This window comes from Scyliorhinus torazame, chromosome 15 (assembly GCF_047496885.1).
Source record: "Scyliorhinus torazame isolate Kashiwa2021f chromosome 15, sScyTor2.1, whole genome shotgun sequence".
NCBI classification, from domain to species: Eukaryota; Metazoa; Chordata; class Chondrichthyes; order Carcharhiniformes; family Scyliorhinidae; genus Scyliorhinus; species Scyliorhinus torazame.
The window spans coordinates 174,923,173-174,943,995 of record NC_092721.1 but is presented as its reverse complement, the minus strand read 5'-3'; the positions used below and the strand labels follow the sequence as shown (position 1 = coordinate 174,943,995).

General features: G+C 47.7%; 1 protein-coding gene across 1 annotated transcript in view; it reads right to left on the bottom strand.

The window, feature by feature from the left end:
- Positions 1 to 17,380, bottom strand: part of plekhb1 (pleckstrin homology domain containing B1) — a 110,789-nt gene extending 93,409 nt beyond the window's left edge. Inside the window, exons 1-3 of the mRNA XM_072475966.1 lie at positions 17,258 to 17,380; positions 16,738 to 16,890; positions 9,576 to 9,678 (exon numbers count right to left, since the gene is read on the bottom strand). Of these exons, the coding sequence (XP_072332067.1) occupies positions 9,576 to 9,678; positions 16,738 to 16,890; positions 17,258 to 17,294 (293 nt within the window). The 5' untranslated portion in view covers positions 17,295 to 17,380. The remainder of the gene's footprint in view (positions 1 to 9,575; positions 9,679 to 16,737; positions 16,891 to 17,257) is intronic.
- Positions 17,381 to 20,823: the final 3,443 nt, after the last annotated feature.

Here is a 20,823-nt window from a genome sequence, read left to right as displayed (position 1 = left end):
CTCTTCTTCCTTCATTCTGTGAGTCACCGCCATGTCCTCTGTGACGGATGACGGTCATTCCTAGTATGAGGATGTGTTGTTTTTTTTAGTACAGCTTTGCTTTTAGCTGTGTGGTGTGCTGTCAGCAATGAGCAACTACTACTTGGTTCCAGCATCTTCCGTGGCATTGCCATGCTGGCTGCGAGTTGCAGTTTTTGCTCTGTGGTTGATGTATTGACCTCATCAACAGTCGTCGGAGTCTGAACTTGATGCCCGCCTGGTTGTTGGTCACTCTCTTGTCTATCCTCCACTGGAGGCATCATGGTAACCATCTAAGTGGTTGGCTAGTCTGACCAATGAGGACCTTCCGGACCTGTAACTAAGACAGTTCACAGTCAAAGTCCCTTTCTTGTTTAAGCTCTCGGGAACTTGCAGTTCTGTGGAACTTACCACAGTGGTTGTCTTGACACCTTATGCTGTTTTGAGGAGATTCAGGGCTACACAGGCATCTGTGCCCGAGAGAGGAAAGGACTGGTTAGGAATAACATGTATCAGCTGGAAGATTTGTGTCAGACCGTAGCAATTCCAGAATCACACCTGTGACTGGAAGTCAAATTCCTCAGGACAAATGGAGTGGTGTATCTCTTGTTCGAAGCCAGCGGTATCTCAGCCATGACCCTTTCTTTCACTGGCTCCCATGTCCAATTTAAGGTTTGTGAGGTGGCCATTAAACAAAATGTCTACAATCCAGCTCGAAAATCCAGGATCCTTGACAACACTCAAGAACCATAGCTGTGTGCCCTCTTGATTTACAGAGTCAACATCATGAATCCATCTTTGGGTTTTTTGTGTGTTTAGATGTTTTGGCCTTTTGCAGTTTGCCAAATTGTCCATTTCTGACACATTAAAAGCATTGGGCTGAAATTGCAGGACCACCTGTGCTCCAGAATGCGGGCATGATCAGAGGATTGGATAGGATGGACAGTGAGAGCCTTTTTCCTCGGATGGTGATGTCTAGAACGAGGGGACATAGCTTTAAATTGAGGGGAGATAGATATAGGACAGATGCCAGAGGTAGGTTCTTTACTCAGAGAGTAGTAAGGGCGTGGAATGCCCTGCCTGCAACAGTAGTGGACTCGCCAACACCAAGGGCATTCAAATGGTCATTGGATAGACATATGGACGATAAGAGAATAGTGTAGATGGGCTTTAGAGTGGCTTCACAGGTCGGCGCAACATCGAGGGCCGAACGGCCTGTACTGCGCTGTAATGTTCTATGTTCTATGTTGCTCTACTGGTCGGTTTGGGTATTGCTTCCCTTGGCCTGGAGTGTCCTTGTTTCTGTGCTGTTTAACTCAGTGTTTTTCAAACTTTTCTCCAGGGACCCATTTTTACCAACCGGCCAACCTTCGGGACCCAACCTGGCCGACCTTCGCGACCCACGCTGGCCGACCTTCACGCTCCATGCCGGCCGACCTTCGCAACCCACGCTGGCTGACCTTCGCGGCCCACGCCAGCTGACCTGTGCGGCCCACCATTTTCTCTTACCTTGTTTGCTGCTGACAAAAATGGAGGAAATGGTTTGGGTCCCTTTGGCCCACGTACACGCTCCTCCAATGGAACCTATTGGATGAAGGTGAAAGCCTTCTGGTGTCAAGTATGGAGTCTCCATCTGTCCAAAGTTCTGCATTTTTTCCCTGTAAAATTTTATGAAATAAAACCGCCCTGAACTTGTAAAAGAAAATAAAAATAAAGTTAATAAAATAAATGAAAAAAATAAAAATAAAATGAATAAAATAAATGAATAAAATAAAATGAATAAAATCCCCCAAACTTGTTAAAAAAAAAGGCTGCAAATGTATGAAGGCCGCTTGCAGCCGGTGTTATTAAAGGCTGACTGTTATGGCTGTTGCGCGCCGATTTGCGTGATATGGAGCGCCGCGACAGACAGCTCCGCGGCCCTCCCGACACCTGCCCGCGACGCACCTGTGGATCACGCCCCCGACTTTGACAATGCCTGGTTTAACTCACTGGACTGTGGGGTTCCTTTATACCACAGTTTCCTTTCTCCTCTTAAAATTGACTTGTGCTGCGCATGGAGTTCAGACTGCTTAGTAGGCTGGACAGCTTTCTCAAGTGTTAGATCTTCCTTCAGTTGTAGCATGTCTGAGAGTTTGTCATCCGCTAAACTACAACTGCTGGGTGTGATTTACCGCCCGCATTCACCGTCAACGGGAACGGTGACACAGGTGCAAAACCTTGCACGAATTGGGAAACGGGATTCTTACCGGCGAGATTTTGTTTCCTGATTTTCCCCACCCCTCTCCAGTGACATAATAAGGTTCATAGCCACAAAAGGGTGAGAACCTCATTTTAATGCTTTTACATACATTTTCATATAGTTAGTGAGCCCCAGCCACATGATTCCCCCCTCACTGAATATTCAAACCTCACCGATATAAGGTTTACAACAGCTATTTAGAAACGTGAATCAGTCGAGGGATTACCCCACATGGGCACAAAGGTAAGTATAGCCCCCCAGGGGGAGAGGGACATGCCCGGCCCTGACACTGCCCCTTGGCACAGATTGGCACCGCCAACCAGGCAGTGTCAACCTGGGCCAGGGGTAGTGCCGGGGTGGATTCTCCGGGGATCCCCATTGTGGGTGAGGTTCGTATTATGTTTGTTGGTGGAGGGGAATCCTGATGCTGATGCTGTGGCGGGTGGGGGTCGGTGCAGAGCCCCCAATGCTAATGCTTATATCGTGGGGGGGGGGGGGGAGGGGGAGGAGGGGGAGCCTCTGGTGCTTGTGGGAGGTGGGGGGTCACCTGTTTCCTGGGGCTTTCTGTGATCAGGGTGCTATTTCTAAAGGGCATCCACATCTCTGTGGAGCCAGCCTTGCAAGCTTTATCAAGTCCTGTCCTGCTCAGGGGCTGGTTTAGCACAGGGCTAAAGAGCTGGCTTTTAAAGCAGACCAGGCCAGCAGCACGGTTCAATTCCCATACCAGCCTCCCTGAACAGGTACCGGAATGTGGTGACTAGGGGCTTTTCACAGTAACTTCATTTGGAGCCTACTTGTGACAATAAGCGATTTTCATTTCATTTCATTTCCAGTGACGGCGTAAACCACACCCACCGATTTTCTTTTTCGCAGGGGCTCGAGATCTGGTCTAAAAACTCGGCTATGCAACTGGAGAGCTGGTTTTCAGTCAGCGCCTGACACCGAAAAAATGTGGCAAATTTCTGCATGTTTTTCCCCTGATAAATTTAGATTTTAGGTCTCTATATTCGCCTCCAGTCATTCTGGGTAAGTCCAAGTTGATCAGGAGTTTGGATCCACGATTAAAACATGTTAAAGTGCAGGTTCAGCTTTAAGAAGTTGCAAAAATTTGAATATGGCACTACCATTTCTTTGAAGGCGAAGGGTTTACCTGCCGCTTGCCATTTTTGACAGGCTCACATTGCAGTGGAGGTCGTTGACAATGTTAGAAATGCAGGTCCCTTTAAAAGTAAACCAGGGGCGAAATTCTCCCCCAACGGCGGGATGTCCGCCAACTGGCGCCAAAGCCGGCGCCAATCAGACGGGCATCGCGCCGGCCCAAAGGTGCGGAAGGCTCCGCATCTTTGGCGGCCTAGCCCCAACATTGAGGGGCTAGGCCGACGCCGGAGGGATTTTCGCCCCGCCAGCTGGCGGAAATGGCGTTTGTTTCCCCGCCAGCTGGCGCGGAAATGCGGCGCATGCGCGGGAGCGTCAGCGGCCGCTGTCAGTTTCCCGCGCGTGCGCAGTGAGGAGAGTCTCTTCCACCTCCGCCATGGTGGAGGCCGTAGCGGAGGCGGAAGGGAAAGAGTGCCCCCACGGCACAGGCCCGCCCGCAGATCGGTGGGCCCCGATCGCGGGCCAGGCCACCGTGGGGGCACCCCCCGGGGTCAGATCGCCCCGCGCCCCCCCCCAGGACCCCGGAGCCCGCCCACGCTGCCTGGTCCCGCCGGTAAATACCAGGTTTGATTTACGCCGGCGGGACAGGCAATTTCTGGGCGGGACTTCGGCCCATCCGGGCCGGAGAATCCAGCGGGGGGGTCCCGCCAACCGGCGCGGCCGGATTCCCGCCCCCGCCCAATCTCCGGGAGCGGAGACTTCGGCGGGGGCGGGGGCGGGATTCACGGCGGCCAACAACCATTCTCCGACCCGGCGGGGGGTCGGAGAATGACGCCCCAGGTCTTGTTTCAGAGTGAATTGAGAGCAGGAGAGCACATTGAAGCTTGTAAAGCTTGTACTTAAGAGCTGGGTTTTCCCCCTGTGGAGGGATGTAACTGGACAGGGAGAAGATCCAGAAGGAAAGAGTGGAACCAGTTTTTATTTTTAACTATAGCATCACCATATAACAGTTATGAATCATCAGAATGTCTTCTGCCTAAGTCGGTAAGTGCATATTCACCTGTCAAACACTTGTGCTCAGCCCTGAAAATTTTGAAACAATATCTGCTTGGATTAACTGGCTGTAGACCTTTCCATTTCAACGCTATGTTATTGGGTCGCAAAAGGGATGAATCTTGGCCTTTTCCGGTCTTTAAAGCTGATTCTGTAGTCACAATTCTCCCAATTAACTTTTTGTTTCCTTTCAGGCACTGACTTGGGAATCTGTTTTTCTAACGGCAATTTATGACCACTGAACCACTGAAAAGTTTCTCACGACCTGCTTTATCCTGGAATTTAATATTTTTAGCTCTCCTCTGAGATCTGCTAACTCTGGGAGTTGAAGCTGGACTCTCAATAGATCCTAGAGAGTCTTTTGCTGCAGCAAGGAATTTTAAATTTCTGCCTTCAGCTTCCAAGCCTTTCTTTTGAATTTGTCCCTATCAATTTTCCTGTGAGCGTCTACTTCAAGTTTTTCCTCGGGTTAGAATGCTTCTTTGAATTTTTCTTTAGCCTTGTAGGATTTTTGTTTTCTCTGCATTTTTTAATGAGATTTGGGGCTTTTCCATTGCTGCCACCATGTTGTAGTGTGTTGGATGCCATTTGGTGGGTCTTAATGAAGTTTCAGTGACCTTCAAGAACTATGTACATGTATATAGTCAAGGGTTCAAATTGGGAGCTGTCTCCATGCTTGATTGTGCACATGGCTCTGTCCAACACTAAACTGACGTTAGTTGTGAGTCATGTGTTCTCTTACATCACTGTATGTGGGTGCTACTGTACTCAGTCCCACATTAATCCAAATGTACCAAACCTTTATAGTACACCCGACATCATAGATGCTAGTCTTTAGCCAATTTGATTTGCTCCATGTGATATTATAAACAGCTGAAGTTACTGGATACTGAAAACACTGTGGGTCCTGCCAACATTCTAAGAATACTATTGAAGAGTTGTGCTCCAGAATTAACTAGCCAAGCTATTCCAGTACAGCTACACACTGGCATCTCCCCAACCATGTGGAAATTGCTCAAGTATGCCCTCTCCACAAAAAGCAGGATAAATCCAACCCAGCCAATTACTGCCCCGTCAGTCTACACTGGATCAGCAGATCAAAAGGGTTGTCAACAGTGCTATCAAGCAGCACTTACTCAGCAATAATCTGCTCACTGACACTCTGTGGGCTCTGCTAGATCCTCTCGGCTCCTGACCCTATCACAGCCTTGATCCAAACATTGACAAAAGAGTTGAAGTGAGAATCTGCCCTTGACATCAAGACAGCGTTTGACTGAATGTGCCATCAAAGAGCCTTAGCAAAACTGAAGTCCATGCGAATCGGGGGGGGGGGGGGGGGGGGGGATTCTCCGCTGGTTGGAGGCATACCTGGCACAAAGGAAGATGGCTGTGGTTGTTGGATGTCAATTATCTCCGTTCCAGGACATCACGGCAGGAGATCTTCAGGGTGGCGTTCTCAGCCCAACCACCTTCAGCTGCTTCATCAATGACCTCCCATCCATCATAAGGGCAGAAGTGGGAATGTTTGCTGATAATTGCATAATTGTCAGCACCATTTGTAACTCCTCAGATACTAAAGTTATTTGTGTCTATATGCAGCAAGACATGGACAACATTCGGGCTTTGGCTGACAAGTGGCAAGAAACATTTGCACCTCAAGTGCCAAGCAATGATCACCTTCAACAAGAGAACCTAACCAACCTTGACATTCAAGTGCATTATCATAGCTGAATCCACCACTATTAATATCCTGGGGTTTACCATTGACCAACAACTGAACTGGACTAGCCTTGTATAAATACTGTAAGACGTCTTACAACACCAGGTTAAAGTCCAACAGGTTTGTTTTGAATCACTAGCTTTCGGAGCACTTCTCCTTCCTCCGGTGAATGAGGTAGGTTCCAATACTGTAAGAAGTCTTAAAACACCAGGTTAAAGTCCAATGAGGTAGGTTCCAAAAACATACATATAGACAAAGTCAAAGATGCAATACAATACTTTGAATGCGATTCTTTGCAGGTAATTAAGTCTTTACAGGTCCAAACAGAGCAACTGAAGAGAGGGATAATCAGCGGTTAAAGAGGTGTGAATTGTCTCAAGCCAGGACAGTTGGTAGGATTTTTCAAGCCCAGGCCAGATGGTGGGGGGGGTGAATGTAATGTGACATGAATCCAAGGTCCCGGTTGAGTCCATACTTGTGTGCGGAACGTGGCTATAGGTTTCTGCTTAGCGATTCTGCGTTGTCGCGCGTCCTGAAGGCTGCCTTGGAGAACGCTTACCTGAAGAGCAGAGGATGAATGCCTTTGACTGCTGAAGTGTTCCCCGACTGGGAGGGAACATTCCTGTCTGGCGCGCGATGTCCGTTCATCTGTTGTTGTAGCGTCTGCATGGTCTCGCCACTGAACCACGCTTCGGGGCATCCTTTCCTGCAGCGTATGAGGTAGACAACATTGGCCGAGTTGCACGAGTATGTACCACGTACCTGGTGGGTGGTACCCATGTTGATGATTTGGCACGTCTTGCAGAGATTGCCATGGCAAGGTTGTGTGGTGTCGTGGTAGCTGTTCTGAAGGCTGGGTAGTTTGCTGCAAACAATGGTTGTTTGAAGGCAAGTAGTGGGGATGACCTTGGCAAGATGTTCATCTTCATCAATGACGTGTTGAAGGCTGCAAAGAAGATGTGTAGTTTCTCCGCTCCAGGGAAGTACTGGACGGCGAAGGGTACTGTCGGTTGTGTCCCGTGTTTGTCTTCTGAGGAGGTCGGTGCGGTTTCTTGCTGTGGCGCGTTGGAACTGTCGATCAATGAGTCGAGCGCCATATCCCGTTCGTACGAGGGCATCTTTCAGCATCTGTAGATGTCTGTTACGCTCCTCCTCGTCTGAGCAGATCCTGCGTATACAGAGGGCTTGTCCATAGGGGATGGCTTCTTTAATGTGTTTAGGGTGGAAGTGGAGCATCGTGAGGTTATCCGTGGGCTTGTGGTAAAGCGAAGTGCTGAGGTGACCGTCCTTGATGGAGGTGAGTGTGAGCACATGAGTGTGAACACAGTAAGAAGTCTTACAACACCAGGTTAAAGTCCAACAGGTTATGTTATGTTATTAAAATCCCTCTCTCTAGTTGCTCCATTTGGACCTGTAAAGACTTAATTACCTGCAGAGACTCTCATTCAAAGTATCGTATTGCATCTTTGACTTTGTCTATATCTATGTTTCTGGAACCTACCTCTTCATTCACCTGAGGAAGGAGCAGTGCTCCGAAAGCTAGTGATTCAAAACAAACCTGTTGCACTTTAACCTAGTGTTGTTAGACTTCTTACTGTGCTCACCCCAATCCAACGCCGGCATCTCCACATCATGGCTTATAAATACTGTGGCTGTAAGAGCAGGTCAGAGACGAGTAATTATCTCACCTCCTGACTTCCCAAAGCCTGTCCAACATCTACAAAGTACATGTCAGGAGTGTGATGGAGTACTCTGAACTTTCCCGGTTGAGTGCAGCTCCAATCACACTCGAGAAGCTCAACATCATCCAGGATAAAGCAGCTTGCTTTATTGGCACTGGTTCCACCACCTTATATATTCAACCCGCCCCCTCATTACCGACACCTCGTGACAAAGTAAGTTTGTACCTACACAGCATAGACTGCAATGGTACAAGAAGGTGGTTCATCACACTATCTCAAAGTCCATTGCAGAAGGACAATAAATGCTGCCTACATCTCATGAGCAAATTTTAAAAAAAAACAAAGATGTATGAATTCTGTGGATGGCTGTGAATAGCCATATTTAATTAGTTATTTGCCCAGTACTTGATACTAACTGTAGCTCAATTGCCAAAGGTCACATGATTTGCAGCAGCCATTTTAATAACCTATTTGCATTTATTTTTTTTCAAAGCATTGGCTGAAAACTCCTAATTCTACTAGGCATGACAATTAGAAATGCAAGACCATAAACGGGATCCAGTTGGCCAGACAGCTAGTAAGTGATTTAGCCTGATGCCAAAAGTATAGGCTTTGATTCCCCCTTCCACGGCTTTCTTGCCCTGCCCTGTAGAAAATGCTGGAATGGGTATTAAGGGCGCTGGTTTTTTCACTGCTTAAGGTTTCCCTATCACTTGACATGTGTGACATGACTGACAAAATGTAACTACATCTTTATGTAGTCCAGGCCAATAAAAATGTTTTTGGATTTTAGCTTGAGTTTTCCTTATTCCCAAATGACCTCCCACTGGTACCTCATGGGCAATTCTCAACACCTCCTTTCTATACCCTACCGGCAATACTACTTGATGAACCTTTGCCCACTTTTCATCCGCCTGCATATGTAAAGGTCTCCCATTTTCTCATCAAGACATCACGTTTACGGTAATAACACTCTGGTATACAGTCAGATTCCTCTTCTGTCTTTGCTTTCTGATACATCCGGTTTATTTCTACATTTCTACATTTCTACATTTGCAAAGAGGACCTTACTTAAGCCCACACCTCCACCCCAGATCCGTAACCCAGCAACACCACCTAATCTTTTTTTGGACACTAAGGACAATTTAACATGGCCAATCCACCTAACCTGCAAATCTTTGGACCGTGGAAGGAAACCGGAGCACCCGGAGGAAACCCACGCAGTCACGTGCAGACTCCGCACAAGCCAGGAATTGGATATGGGACCCTGGAGCTGTGAAGTAACAGTGTTAACCACTGTGCTACCGTGCCGCCCGGAGAAGAAGAAGGTGAAATAAAGACCAAGGTCCTGCTAGTTTGCTTCCTGGTAGCTTCATGAAAGAACAATAATGTGAGTTGAGAGTTGATGATTAATCATATAGCGATTGATCTCTGTCAATTGAGTTGCAACAAAACAAGAAGTGAGGCAAGGAAATCTCTAATGGTGGAAATCTTTGGGAACCATAGATACATAATCATCAGCTCCTATGGAATATACTGAACTTACAGTTTCAAATACTTTATCCCAAATTTTATGTTCTAAAATAAATCTAACCTGCATTTGAATAAATCAATGGCAAATGATTCCTGTTTTGCTAGGGAATGTGCTCAATAGATTTACGACATGTTGACAATATGCTTGACAACACTCAGTGGACAAGTTATTTTACTAGGTTTGATACATCAATTTCCCATATCAGAAAGGAAATAGGAGTGATATACTTACAATGCATCATCAGCGCTGTCTGCACTAAGTGCCAATTTTGAACCATCTCTTAGGTAAATCATCATCATACATTCCCGACTGCTCTGCTCAGGTGGCAGTCCCTCTGTGGGAGGAAAACAGTAAAAATAATAAACCAATAAAAGACAGAACCGTATGCTCAGATGGTCTTTAGTTGTTTCCATGGATGTCAGTTTGCAAAATCATCTTTTTCTAAATAGTATTCGGGACTGGCATTGTTTAAATATTTTGAAGAACAAAGATCCATCAGTTTACACCACGTTTACTCAGGAAAGTTTTATATAAATGATGGGTTTAGCCCCCAGACAACATCATCTGTCCTAATTTGCCATCTCCATTCTAGGATAGGCCTGGCCTATGCTGCTATAAAACAAGGGTAACTTCTGGGAAACAATTTTTTTCATGAGTTTCTTTGGATTCATGCCCATTGTGAACTCTGAAAATTAAATTTTGGCAAGTAGCCACTACAGCACAAATTACAGAATATAGAATGTGGGAAATGGGAAGAACACATTTGATTGGAAACTCATAGAGTGGAAGGAGCCTCACTCTGCAATAACTACCTAACAATGTTTATTGGATGCCAGAGTGCAATATACTATTTATATAATGGGCCAGAAGTTTTCTTGGTGAATGGATGGCACCAACCTTTCATTATACCTACCCTTGCTCCTAGACTTGCTATACAAAGCACTAATTAGAACACACCTGGAATACTGTGAACAGTTTTGGTCCCCTTATCTAAGGAAAGATATACTGGCATTGGAGGCAGTCCAGAGAAGGTTCACTGGATTGATCCTAAGTATGATCAAAGAACAATACAGCACAGGAACAGGCCCTTCGGCCCTCCAAGCCTGCGCCAACCATGGTACCTGCCTAAATTAAAACCGTATGCACTTCGAGTCTGTATCCTGCCATTCCCACCCTCTTCATGTATTTGTCCCGATGCCCCTTAAATGGCGCTATCGCACCTGCTCCCCCCACCTCCCCAGGCAGCGCGTTCCATATATTTACCACCCTGTGTTTTAAAAAAAAATAAATTTAAATTTAATTTAAAAAAACTTGCCTCGCACATCTGTTCTATTCCCCACGCATGGAGGGATTTTGTAATGAGAGGTTGAGTAGGTTGGGTCTAGTTTGAAGAATGAGGGGAAACCGAGACATGACCGGGATTCTCCAATCCCACGGCTAAGTTCTGACGCTGGCGTGAAAAGCGGTGCCAACTACTCCGGCATAAACAGTCCCCCAATAATGAGGAATGCTCCCCGTCATGATATTCAAATAAACATCATGGTGCACAAACACATACACACTGATGGACAGATCAACGGACCAATCAATACACACGCAACATCACAGGCAAGAGCAGACGCACTATAAAACGGGGAACACCACACTTCCGATTCATTCCAGCAGAAGACCGCTCAGGGCACAGAGCTCGCAGCAAGCCACTCGGACATTCACCATGTGCTGAGTACTTCTCCAAGATAGTGTTAGGGCTGGGTCCACAGGTTAGAGGGTAATGAACGAACCACAGTAACCAGTTTACAGATGTTGTTATTGTTAGTAATAAAACTGAGTTGTACCTTCCGCAACCGTGTTGGTTCGTCTGTGTAGCAGAGCACCCAACACGACACTCCCCTTCCTAGGGGACTAGGTCGGCGCCGGAGTGGTCCCCGCAGCTCCAACCGGCACGGAACGGCCAGCGCGCGTTTGCGCATGCGCGCTACAGCTGGCGTGATTCCACGCTGCGCAGAACGGCTAACATGATTCCGCGCATGCGCGTGGGTTCCCTTCTCTGCACCGTCCTCTGGGCAATATTGCAGAGCCCTACAGGGGCCCGGGCGCGGAGGAACATAGGCCCCCACGGAACCAGCACCCCCCCCCCCCGTCAATCGGTAGGACCTGTTCGCGGGCCAGGCCACCGTGGAGGCCTCACTGGGGTTGGATCCTCCCACCACTCCTCCAGGACGGCCCCCGCAGACACACCTTCCATGTCCCGCTGTGTGGGACCTGAGTAACCCACGCTGGCAGGACTCGGCCGAACTCGGTGGCCACTCGGCCCATCGGGGCACGGAGGATCACTGGGGGTGGGGGGGGCAGCTTTCAACCGCCCCCGACCGGCGCGGCAGCGATCCTGTGGGCGCCCGAGAATCTGCACCATTCGTCTCACCTTCTCCACATTTGCCACCCAGTAATAATGCAGCAGGTTGGTGAGTACCAAGCCCCCTTTCTGTCTCTGCCTCTGCAACAGACCCCTCTTCACCCTCGACCTTCCCTGCCCGTATAAACTCTGAGATCAGTGCCTCCCACCCTCCGGAATGAGGCCTTGGGGAGAAGGATCGGGAGGGTCTGAAAAATAAACAGGAACCTTGGCAGCACATTCATCTTTGCCACCTGCACCCTCACTGCCAACGTCAAGTGCAAAGTGTCCCACCTCTTAAAATCTCCCTTAACCTCCTATTAACGCTGTCAAATTCTACCTGTGCATAGTGGTCCACTCTCATGTCATCTGAATTCCCAAATACCTAAACCACTCTCTGGCTATCTTAAAAAGTAGTGCCCCTAAATTGGCCTCCCATCCGGCCGCATTCACCAGAAACACTTTGCTCTTCCCAATGTTCAGCTTATACCCGGAGAAGGCCCCAAACCTCCAGGCCCATGATCCTGCCCATACATTCCAGCGGGTCTGACACAAAACAACAGCAGGTCGTTTGCCACTCAGCAGACCCCCGAAGGGCCAACGCCAAGGGTTCAATCGCCAAAGTGAATAACTATGGTGACAGCGGGCACCCCTGCCTCGTTTCGCTGTGTAACCCAAAGCCCAGTGAACTCATCTTGTTCAGACGCACATTTGCCACCACGGATGCATACAAAAGAACTACAAACTTCGGCTCAAACCCAAACCTTCTCAAAATTCCAAACCAGTAACTCCACTTCACGTGGTCAAGGGCCTTCTCACCATCCATAGAAACAATAACCTCCGGCACCTGCTTCCCTGACAGAGTCATAACTACATTTAACAGCCTCCTGATGTTACTGGAGAACTGCCTACCCTTCACAAAACCCGTTTGATCCTCAAGAGACCAGCCTTGGCACACATCCCTCCATCCTACCCGCCAACATCTTTGCCAATACTTTCACGTCGGTATTCAACAATGAGATGGACCTGTATGACCCGCCCTCCAACAGATCCTTCCCCTTCTTTGGGATCAATGTAATGGACACCTCTGGCATCTCCCGCCTCTCCACCGCCTCCCTAAATATCCCCAGCAGGTGAGGGGCCAACTCTGTCGAAAACAGCTTATAAAACTCCACCGGAAAGCCGTCCGGCCCCGGGGCCTTCCCCGACTGCATTCCCCCGAATCTATCACCTTCTCTTCCTCCAATTCTGGGAGCTCCAACTCATCCAAGAATTGTCCCATATCCCCCTCCTCTCCGCCCGGCTCGGCCTTCTACAACTCATAATACCCGTGAGCACCTCATTTATCCTTCCCGGCTCTGACACCACCTCCTCATTCTCCACCTGCACCCTTAAAATTTCCCTCAACTCCGCCTGCCGCTGCAACTGGTGGGCCAATTTACGGCTCACCTTCTCTCCATATTGGTACTGCCCACCCCCCCGCAGCTGCCCCACTGTTTTGTCTGTTATCAAACTGCCCCTGCATCCTCTTCCCCTCCACACACAACTCCTTCATGGAGACCCTCGAGTATTGCCGATCCATCTCAACATCTCGTCCAGCAACCTCTGCTCCTCCCTCCTCCTCTCCTCCTCTCCCTGTGAACCTTGAACAAGATGATCTGCCCTCGAACCACCACCTTCAACGCCTCCCAAATCATGGCCGCTGATGCCTCCCCGTTCTGATTAAGCTCCACATAATACCCAGTCTCACCTTTTCAGTCTCACCTTTTCACAAAACGCCATATCGCCAAGAGACCCGAATCTAACCTCCACCCCGGCCTCTGCACCTGCCCTGAGCTAAGCCTAACCTCCAGCCAATGTGGCGCGTGGTCCGAAATCGCAATTCCCGCATACTCTGCCCCACCGCCCTCTGCCCACCGCCCTCATCAGCACCGCACAACTCCAAGAAGTCGATTGCAGAATACACCTTATACACGTGCAAGAAGAAGGAGTACATTTCTATGGGATCCCCTCACTCTTCTAAACTCCAACGAATATAATCCTAACCAATTTAGTCTCTTCTCATATGGTAGTCCCGCCATCCCAGGAATCAGCCTGGTAAACCGTCGCTGCACTCCCGCCACAGCAAGAACATCCTTCCTCAGATAAGGACACCAAAACTGCACACAATGCTCCAGGTGTGGCCGCACCAATGCCCTATACAATTGTAGTAAAACATCTCTATTCCTATACTCACATCCTCTCGCTGTGAAGGCCAACATACCATTTGCCTTCTTTACTGCCTGCTGTACCTGCGCGCTTATTATTATAATATTATTATTATTACATTCAGCGACTGATGCACAGGTACACCAAGGTATCTCTCAATTTACACCCATTGAAATAATAACCTGCCTTCCTATTTTTGCTACTGAAGCAGATAACTTCACACTTATTCACATTATACTGCATCTGCCATGCATGTGACCACTCACTCAGCCTGTCCAAATCCCGCTGAAGCATTTCTGCATCCTCCTCACAGCTCACCCTCCCACTGCAAATTTGGAGATAATACATTTAGTTCCCTCGTCCAAATCATTAATATATCATTTGAATAGTTGGAGGTCGTAGCACAGATCTCTGCAGTGCCATACCAGTCACTGCCTGTCAATCAGAAAAAGACCCATTTATTCCAACTTTTTTCTTCCTGTCTGCTAACCAGCTCTCAAAACACTACCGTAATCCCATGCACTTTAATTTTACATATTAATCTGTTATGTGAGATCTTGTTGAAAGCCTTCTAAATGTCTAAATAAACCACATCCACTGGTTCTCCCGAGTCAACTCTACTAGTTACTTAGCACTGCTGCCTCACGGTGCTGAGGACCCGGATTCGATCCCGGCCCTGGGTCACTGTCCGTGTGGAGTTTTCACATTCTCCCCATGTCTGCATGGGTCTCACCCCAACAACCCAAAGATGGGCAAGGTAGATGGATTGGCCACACTAAATTGCCCCTTAATTGAAAAAGAATTGGGTACTCTGAATTTTTTTTTTTTAACTCTACTGTTTACATCTTTAAAGAATTCTAGTAGATTTTCCTTTCATAAATCCATGCTGACTTTGTCTGACTACACCACTGCTTTCCAAATGCTGTGTAATGAAATCCTTGTTAAGGTACTCCAGTAACTTCCCTACTACCGACGTTAGGCTCACTGGTCTGTAGTTTCCTGGGGCATCATTCTCCGACTCCCCCAGCCGGGTCGGAGAATCGCCGGGGGCTGGCGTGAATCCCGCCCCCGCCGGTTGACGAAGTCTCCGGCACCGGATATTGGGCGGGAATCGCGGCGCGCCGATTGGCGGGCCACCCCCCGCGATTCTCCGGCCCGGATGGGCCGAAGTCTCGCCGATAAATTGCCTGTCCCACCGGCGTGGATTAAACCACCTTTTGAACGGGGGGACAGGGCGGCGTGGGCGGGCTCCGGGGTCCTGGGGGGGGCGCGGGGCGATCTGGCCCCAGGGGGTGTCCCCACGGTGGCCTGGCCCGCGATCGGGGCCCACCGATCCGTGGGCGGGCCTGTGCCGTGGGGGCACTCTTTCCCTTCCGCCTCCGCCACGGTCTCCACCATGGCGGAGGCGGAAGAGACTCCCTCCACTGCGCATGCGTGGGAAACTGTCAGCGGCCGCTGACGCTCCCGCGCATGCGCCGCCCCGAGATGTCATTTCCGCGCCAGCTGGCGGGGCAACAGAGGCCGATTCCGCCAGCTGGCGGGACGGAAATTCCTCCGGCGTCGGCCTAGCCCCTCAATGTGGGGCTCGGCCCCCAACGATGCGGAGCATTCCGCACCTTTGGGGCGGCGCGATGCCCGTCTGATTGGCACCGTTTTGGGCGCCAGTCGGCGGACATTGCGCCGTTTCGGGAGAATTTCGCCCCTGTTTTCTCTCTACCCTTCTCTCTACATTCACTACCCTCCAATCTATTGGAACCATTCCACAGTCCAAAGCATTTTGGAAAACGACCACCAATGGATCTACTATTTCTATTCCTGGAGATTTGTCCACCTTTAATCCCATTAATTTCCCAAAACCTATTTTTTTTTACGAGTACTAATTTCTTTCAGCTCCTCACTGACACTTCTGTTTCTCAGAACTTCCGGTACATTATTCATGGCTTCCTTTGGGAAGACAGAAGCAAAGTACGAATTTAGTTACTCAGACATTTCTTTGTTCCCTGTCATGAATTCCCCCGTTTCTGACATTAGTTTTTAATCAATCTTTTTCTCTTTACATACCTATAAAAATGTTTACAGTCAGTTTTTATGTTCCCTGTTTATTTACTTTTCTAATTGTATTTTCCCCATCTTAATCAATACCTTGATCCGCCTTTGCTGAATTTTAAACTGTTCCCAATCCTCAGCTCTATTGCTTTTTCTTGATAATTTGTATACCTCTTCTTTGAATTTAATGCTATCTCTAATTTCCCTTGTAAGCCATGGGTCTGGCCACAGTTCCCGTTTGACTCTTGCGCCAAATAGGTATAAACAACTTTTTGGAGTTGAGCTATATGTTCCTAGAATGTCTGCCATTGCCTGTCCACTGTCCTTCTTTTCAGTAATGTTTCCCAATCTGTCATTGCCAGCTCATGCCTCATACCATCATAGTTACCTTTAGTGAGGTTCAGGATCATAATCAACTACCTCACTATTCATCTTGATAAAGAACTCTACCATAATATGGTCACTCATCACCAAGGGTTGTCTCACAACTAGATTGGCAACTAATCTTTTCTCATTGCACAACACCCCATCCAAGATGGTCTGTTCCCTTGTTGGTTCCTCAACATAACTGGTCCAGAAAACCATCCCATATATATTCCATTAATTCCTTCTCTATTGTACTGTGATGAATTTAATTTGAGTCACCAATCCAAATGCAGATTAAAGTTACCCATAATCACAGTTGGCCCATTGTTGACTTTTGAAACATGACATTGCAAAATATACAGCATGACTGATAACACTCACCTATGCATTCATACCCTGCCTTTATATTTATGCAGTTTATTTTTAGATGGATACTGTCTTCCAACTGACGGCGATTTTCATCTTCATAATACACAAGGATACCGTCCAGCCACAAATCAAACCAGTTCTTCTTCCATCGTCGAAGTATTGAACCTGCACACCAAAAAAAGTTGCATATTTTCTTAACACATTTCATTTGCCCTTTATGTATTTCCCGTATTAGTGGGGCAAATTAAGAAAATCATTCTACATGCCGCTCCTAAATTCCATGGCTAATTATAATTAATTTCAAATAAATTAAATCCTCTTTCCCTAAGTAAATTGTGGAAGGAGTGGGGACATTGTTTCTCAATTTAAAAAAAAACCTTGATTATAAATTTAACTATAACTATTGATTGATTTAAATACTAAGTTAAACACTTATTATAGAATTCCATTTGATACGAAATTTTAACTCCGCCAAATGAATGCAGTATTGCACATTCTAAACCCTTTCGAAATCCCCTCTTCAAACACTCACTTTGTCTCCACAACCAGCCACTCTTCACCAGGGCCATTTTCACACAAGGGTCTTCGATTAGGGAAAGGAAGTTCAGTCAGCGGATCCCACACCCTTTACTCAGTTTAGAATTGAATCTACCTTCGTTCGCACATTTATGGAACAAACGCTCAGCACTTTATTACCCCGGAAAACTGGGCCTCTCCTTTAGATACTAATCCGTATGATCGGATTAGGGATTATTGTCACTGGTTGATCCCTCAATAGAAAAGTCTCGAAGGTTGCAGAAAACAGGTCGAAGTCGCTTTTCAGTACAGCACCTCACATTCAACGCAACGGTTTTCACCCAAGACCCCCTCGTATTAAAAATTTTATAAATTGTATTTAATCTTGCAATTCCATTCGGTCAACCTTTCCGAATTCCTGAACCGAGTAATGTTTAGTGTCTATCATATAGATATCTAACTTTTTATTTAAATGAGATCAACTCAATCTAAACACACTCCTTTTGCATTTTTTAAACGTCTCCAATACTGAAAACAATATTTTAAATCGCACAATGCAAAGTGCACCAAGGTTGAAGACATTTGCTTATTTTTTAAATAAAGGCATCTATGACAGTACAGTTTAATTATGATCTCAAAATTTGGAATGGATCAAGATAGGTACATTTCCCAAAGATAAACGAGGTGATGATTTGCTACAGTGACTTTCAAAAAGTTTCCAAACACTATGCTCTTCCAAATACTCTTCCTGTATATTAATACTTTGTCAGCAATGCAGTGTATTTTCCCGAAATGTACCTGGGTGTTGTAGTCTTTTTGCACTGGTTGGAAATGCTGCCCCTCACGCTCAGAACTACATTTCCCAGTATGCCTGCAAACCAAGGCATGGTAGCAACATAAGCGCTGTTGCAGCTAATGGGAGTAGAAGCTGCCATGCTGTGCTCTATATTAACTCATACAATTTTACCAACTTTATATTTTACACATATTCTCAGTGAAAAGTTGCCGTGCCAAATTAAAATTGTACGCCTGAGATTTCTCCACTCTAGATGCCCACACATCATATTTTAATTAAACAAAATATATTTAACATACAGCGCAAATTATATGGCATGGAACTGGGGTTGCCAACTCGCCAGGATTGGCCTGGAGTCTCCAGGAATTGAAGATCAATCCCTAGGACATTGCTGTGTGCAATACCGGAGAATAAAAAATCATCTGGACATTTAAAAGTTTGTTTTTTGTTATTTTCTTTGCGCTTTTAACGCTTTGCCAGATATAAAAGTATTGAAACTGTGAGGAAAAAACTGACCGTCAAGCATCATCCAATTGGGTAATTAATCTTTTTGGTTTCCAGTTGGCATAGAAAGACAGTACGTCACAAGCTTGGATGTTTTAGCTGACTAAAGCCTGCAGTGTGATGGGCAAGGCACAGCTTTGTACACTGGCCCTCACCCGTACGTGCCAGTTTCCCCAACCCTTCATGTTATCTCTTGCTCATCCACCCTCCCAGGACGTCCCCTCCACCGCCCCCCCCCCCCCCCCCCCCCCCCCAAGGTTGCTGCTGCTGCTGACCGACCTTCCTCTAACGCTCCGCGAGATAGTCTAGGAACGGTTGCGACCGCCTGTAGAACCCCTGCGCAGACCCCCTCAAGGCGAACTTAATCCTCTCCAACTTTATGAACCCAGCCATATCATTTATCCAGGCCTCCAGGCTGGGGGGCTTCGCCTCCTTCCACATTAGCAAGATCCATCGCCGGGCTACTAGGGACGCAAAGGCCAGAATGCCGGCCTCTTTCGCCTCCTGCACTCCCGGTTCGTCCACGACTCCAAATATTGCTAGCCCCCAGCTTGGCTTGACCCGGACTTTCACCACCTGAGATATTGCTCCCGCCACTCCTCTCCAGAACCCCTCCAGTGCCGGGCATGACCAAAACATATGGACATGGTTCGCCGGGCTCCCTGAGCACCTTCCACATCTGTCCTCTACCCCAAAGAACCTACTCAACCTCGCCCCCGTCAAGTGCGCTCTGTGGACCACCTTAAATTGTATCAGGCTGAGCCTGGCACACGAGGAGGAGGAATTAACCCTACCTAGGGCATCAGCCCACAGACCTTCCTCGATCTCCTCCCCCAGCACCTCCTCCCATTTACCCTTCAACTCTTCTACCAGCGCTTCCCCCTCTTCTTTCAACTCCTGGTGTATTTCCGACACCTTGCCTTCCCCGACCCATACACCCGAGATCACCATATCTTGAACTTCTTGTGCCGGGAGCAACAGGAATTCCCTCACCTGTCGCCTCACAAAAGCTCTCACCTGCATATATCTAAAGGCATTTCCCGGGGGTAACTCTAACTTCTCCTCCAGTGCCCCTAGGCTCGCAAACGTCCTGTCGATGAACAGGTCCCCCATTCTTCCAATCCCCGCCCGATGCCAGCTCTGGAACCCCCCGTCCATCTTCCCCGGGACAAACCGGTGGTTACCCCTGATTGGGGACCACACCGATGCTCCCATTGCACCCCGGTGCCGTCTCCACTGGCCCCAGATCCTTAGCGTTGCCGCCACAACCGGGAATGTGGTTGATTCTTAACTACCCTCTCAAAGGCAATTCGGGATGGACAATAAATGCTAGTGATGCTCACACCCCATGAATGAATAAAAAAACATTGACCACTTAAGTGCCTTGATTGGCGAAAGCCTTGTCCTGCACCCATTAAATTGTGGCCAAGTTGGGACAGAGGGTCGGTGGTGGGAAAGACATCAACAGAATTGTATGGTATACAAGTCCTTTATTTTTGCTGTTATCATTTTGATCCATGGATGCTTAATGGACATGTATCTTTAAGTCAGGCAGCAAAGAGAATAAGGAGTTTAAAAAGTTGCAATCTAGTATATGGCACTGGTTTTTCAAACAGGAGAACTCCGACTTCTCAGCACCCGAGAGGTGGGGTGAGACTCGGTTCGATTGGCTGGCTGGTGGCCAGTGGCTTTGGCTAAAAAGCCGTATTCTGCCCGGTAACATTTTGTGCCTGAGTGGGATGATTTCCAATTTTTGGGGGGGGGGGGGCACGTTGGTGGCACAGTGGTTAGCACTGCCTCACAGCGCCAAGGACCCGGGTTTGATTCCGACATCAGATGATTGTCTGTGTGGAGTTTGCACATTCTTACTGTATCTGCGTGGGTTTCCTTTGTGTGCTCCGGTTTCCTCCCATAGTCCAAAGAAGTGCAGGTTAGGTAGATTGGCAATGCTAAATTGCCCCTAGGGTTAAGGGGATAGGATGGGGCCTAGGTAGGGTGCTCTTTCAGAGGGTCGGTGCAGACACGATGGACCAAATGGCCGCGTTGCACTGTAGAGATTCTATGAAAGCAGAATTGTGAGACCTGGACACTCAGATAAAAGGACCTGCTCTCTCTCTCTCTCTCCCTCGTGTTTTCTCAAGAAATTCTGTCAGATGCTGTATTTCTGAAACCGCAGAAACCTGAATGAATCTCCAATGAAAACCATTGCAGATTGGAAAGCAGGAATCTCAATCCGAAAGCCTGGTTTAATGGACTGTGTGCTAAAAATGACCATCTGAAGC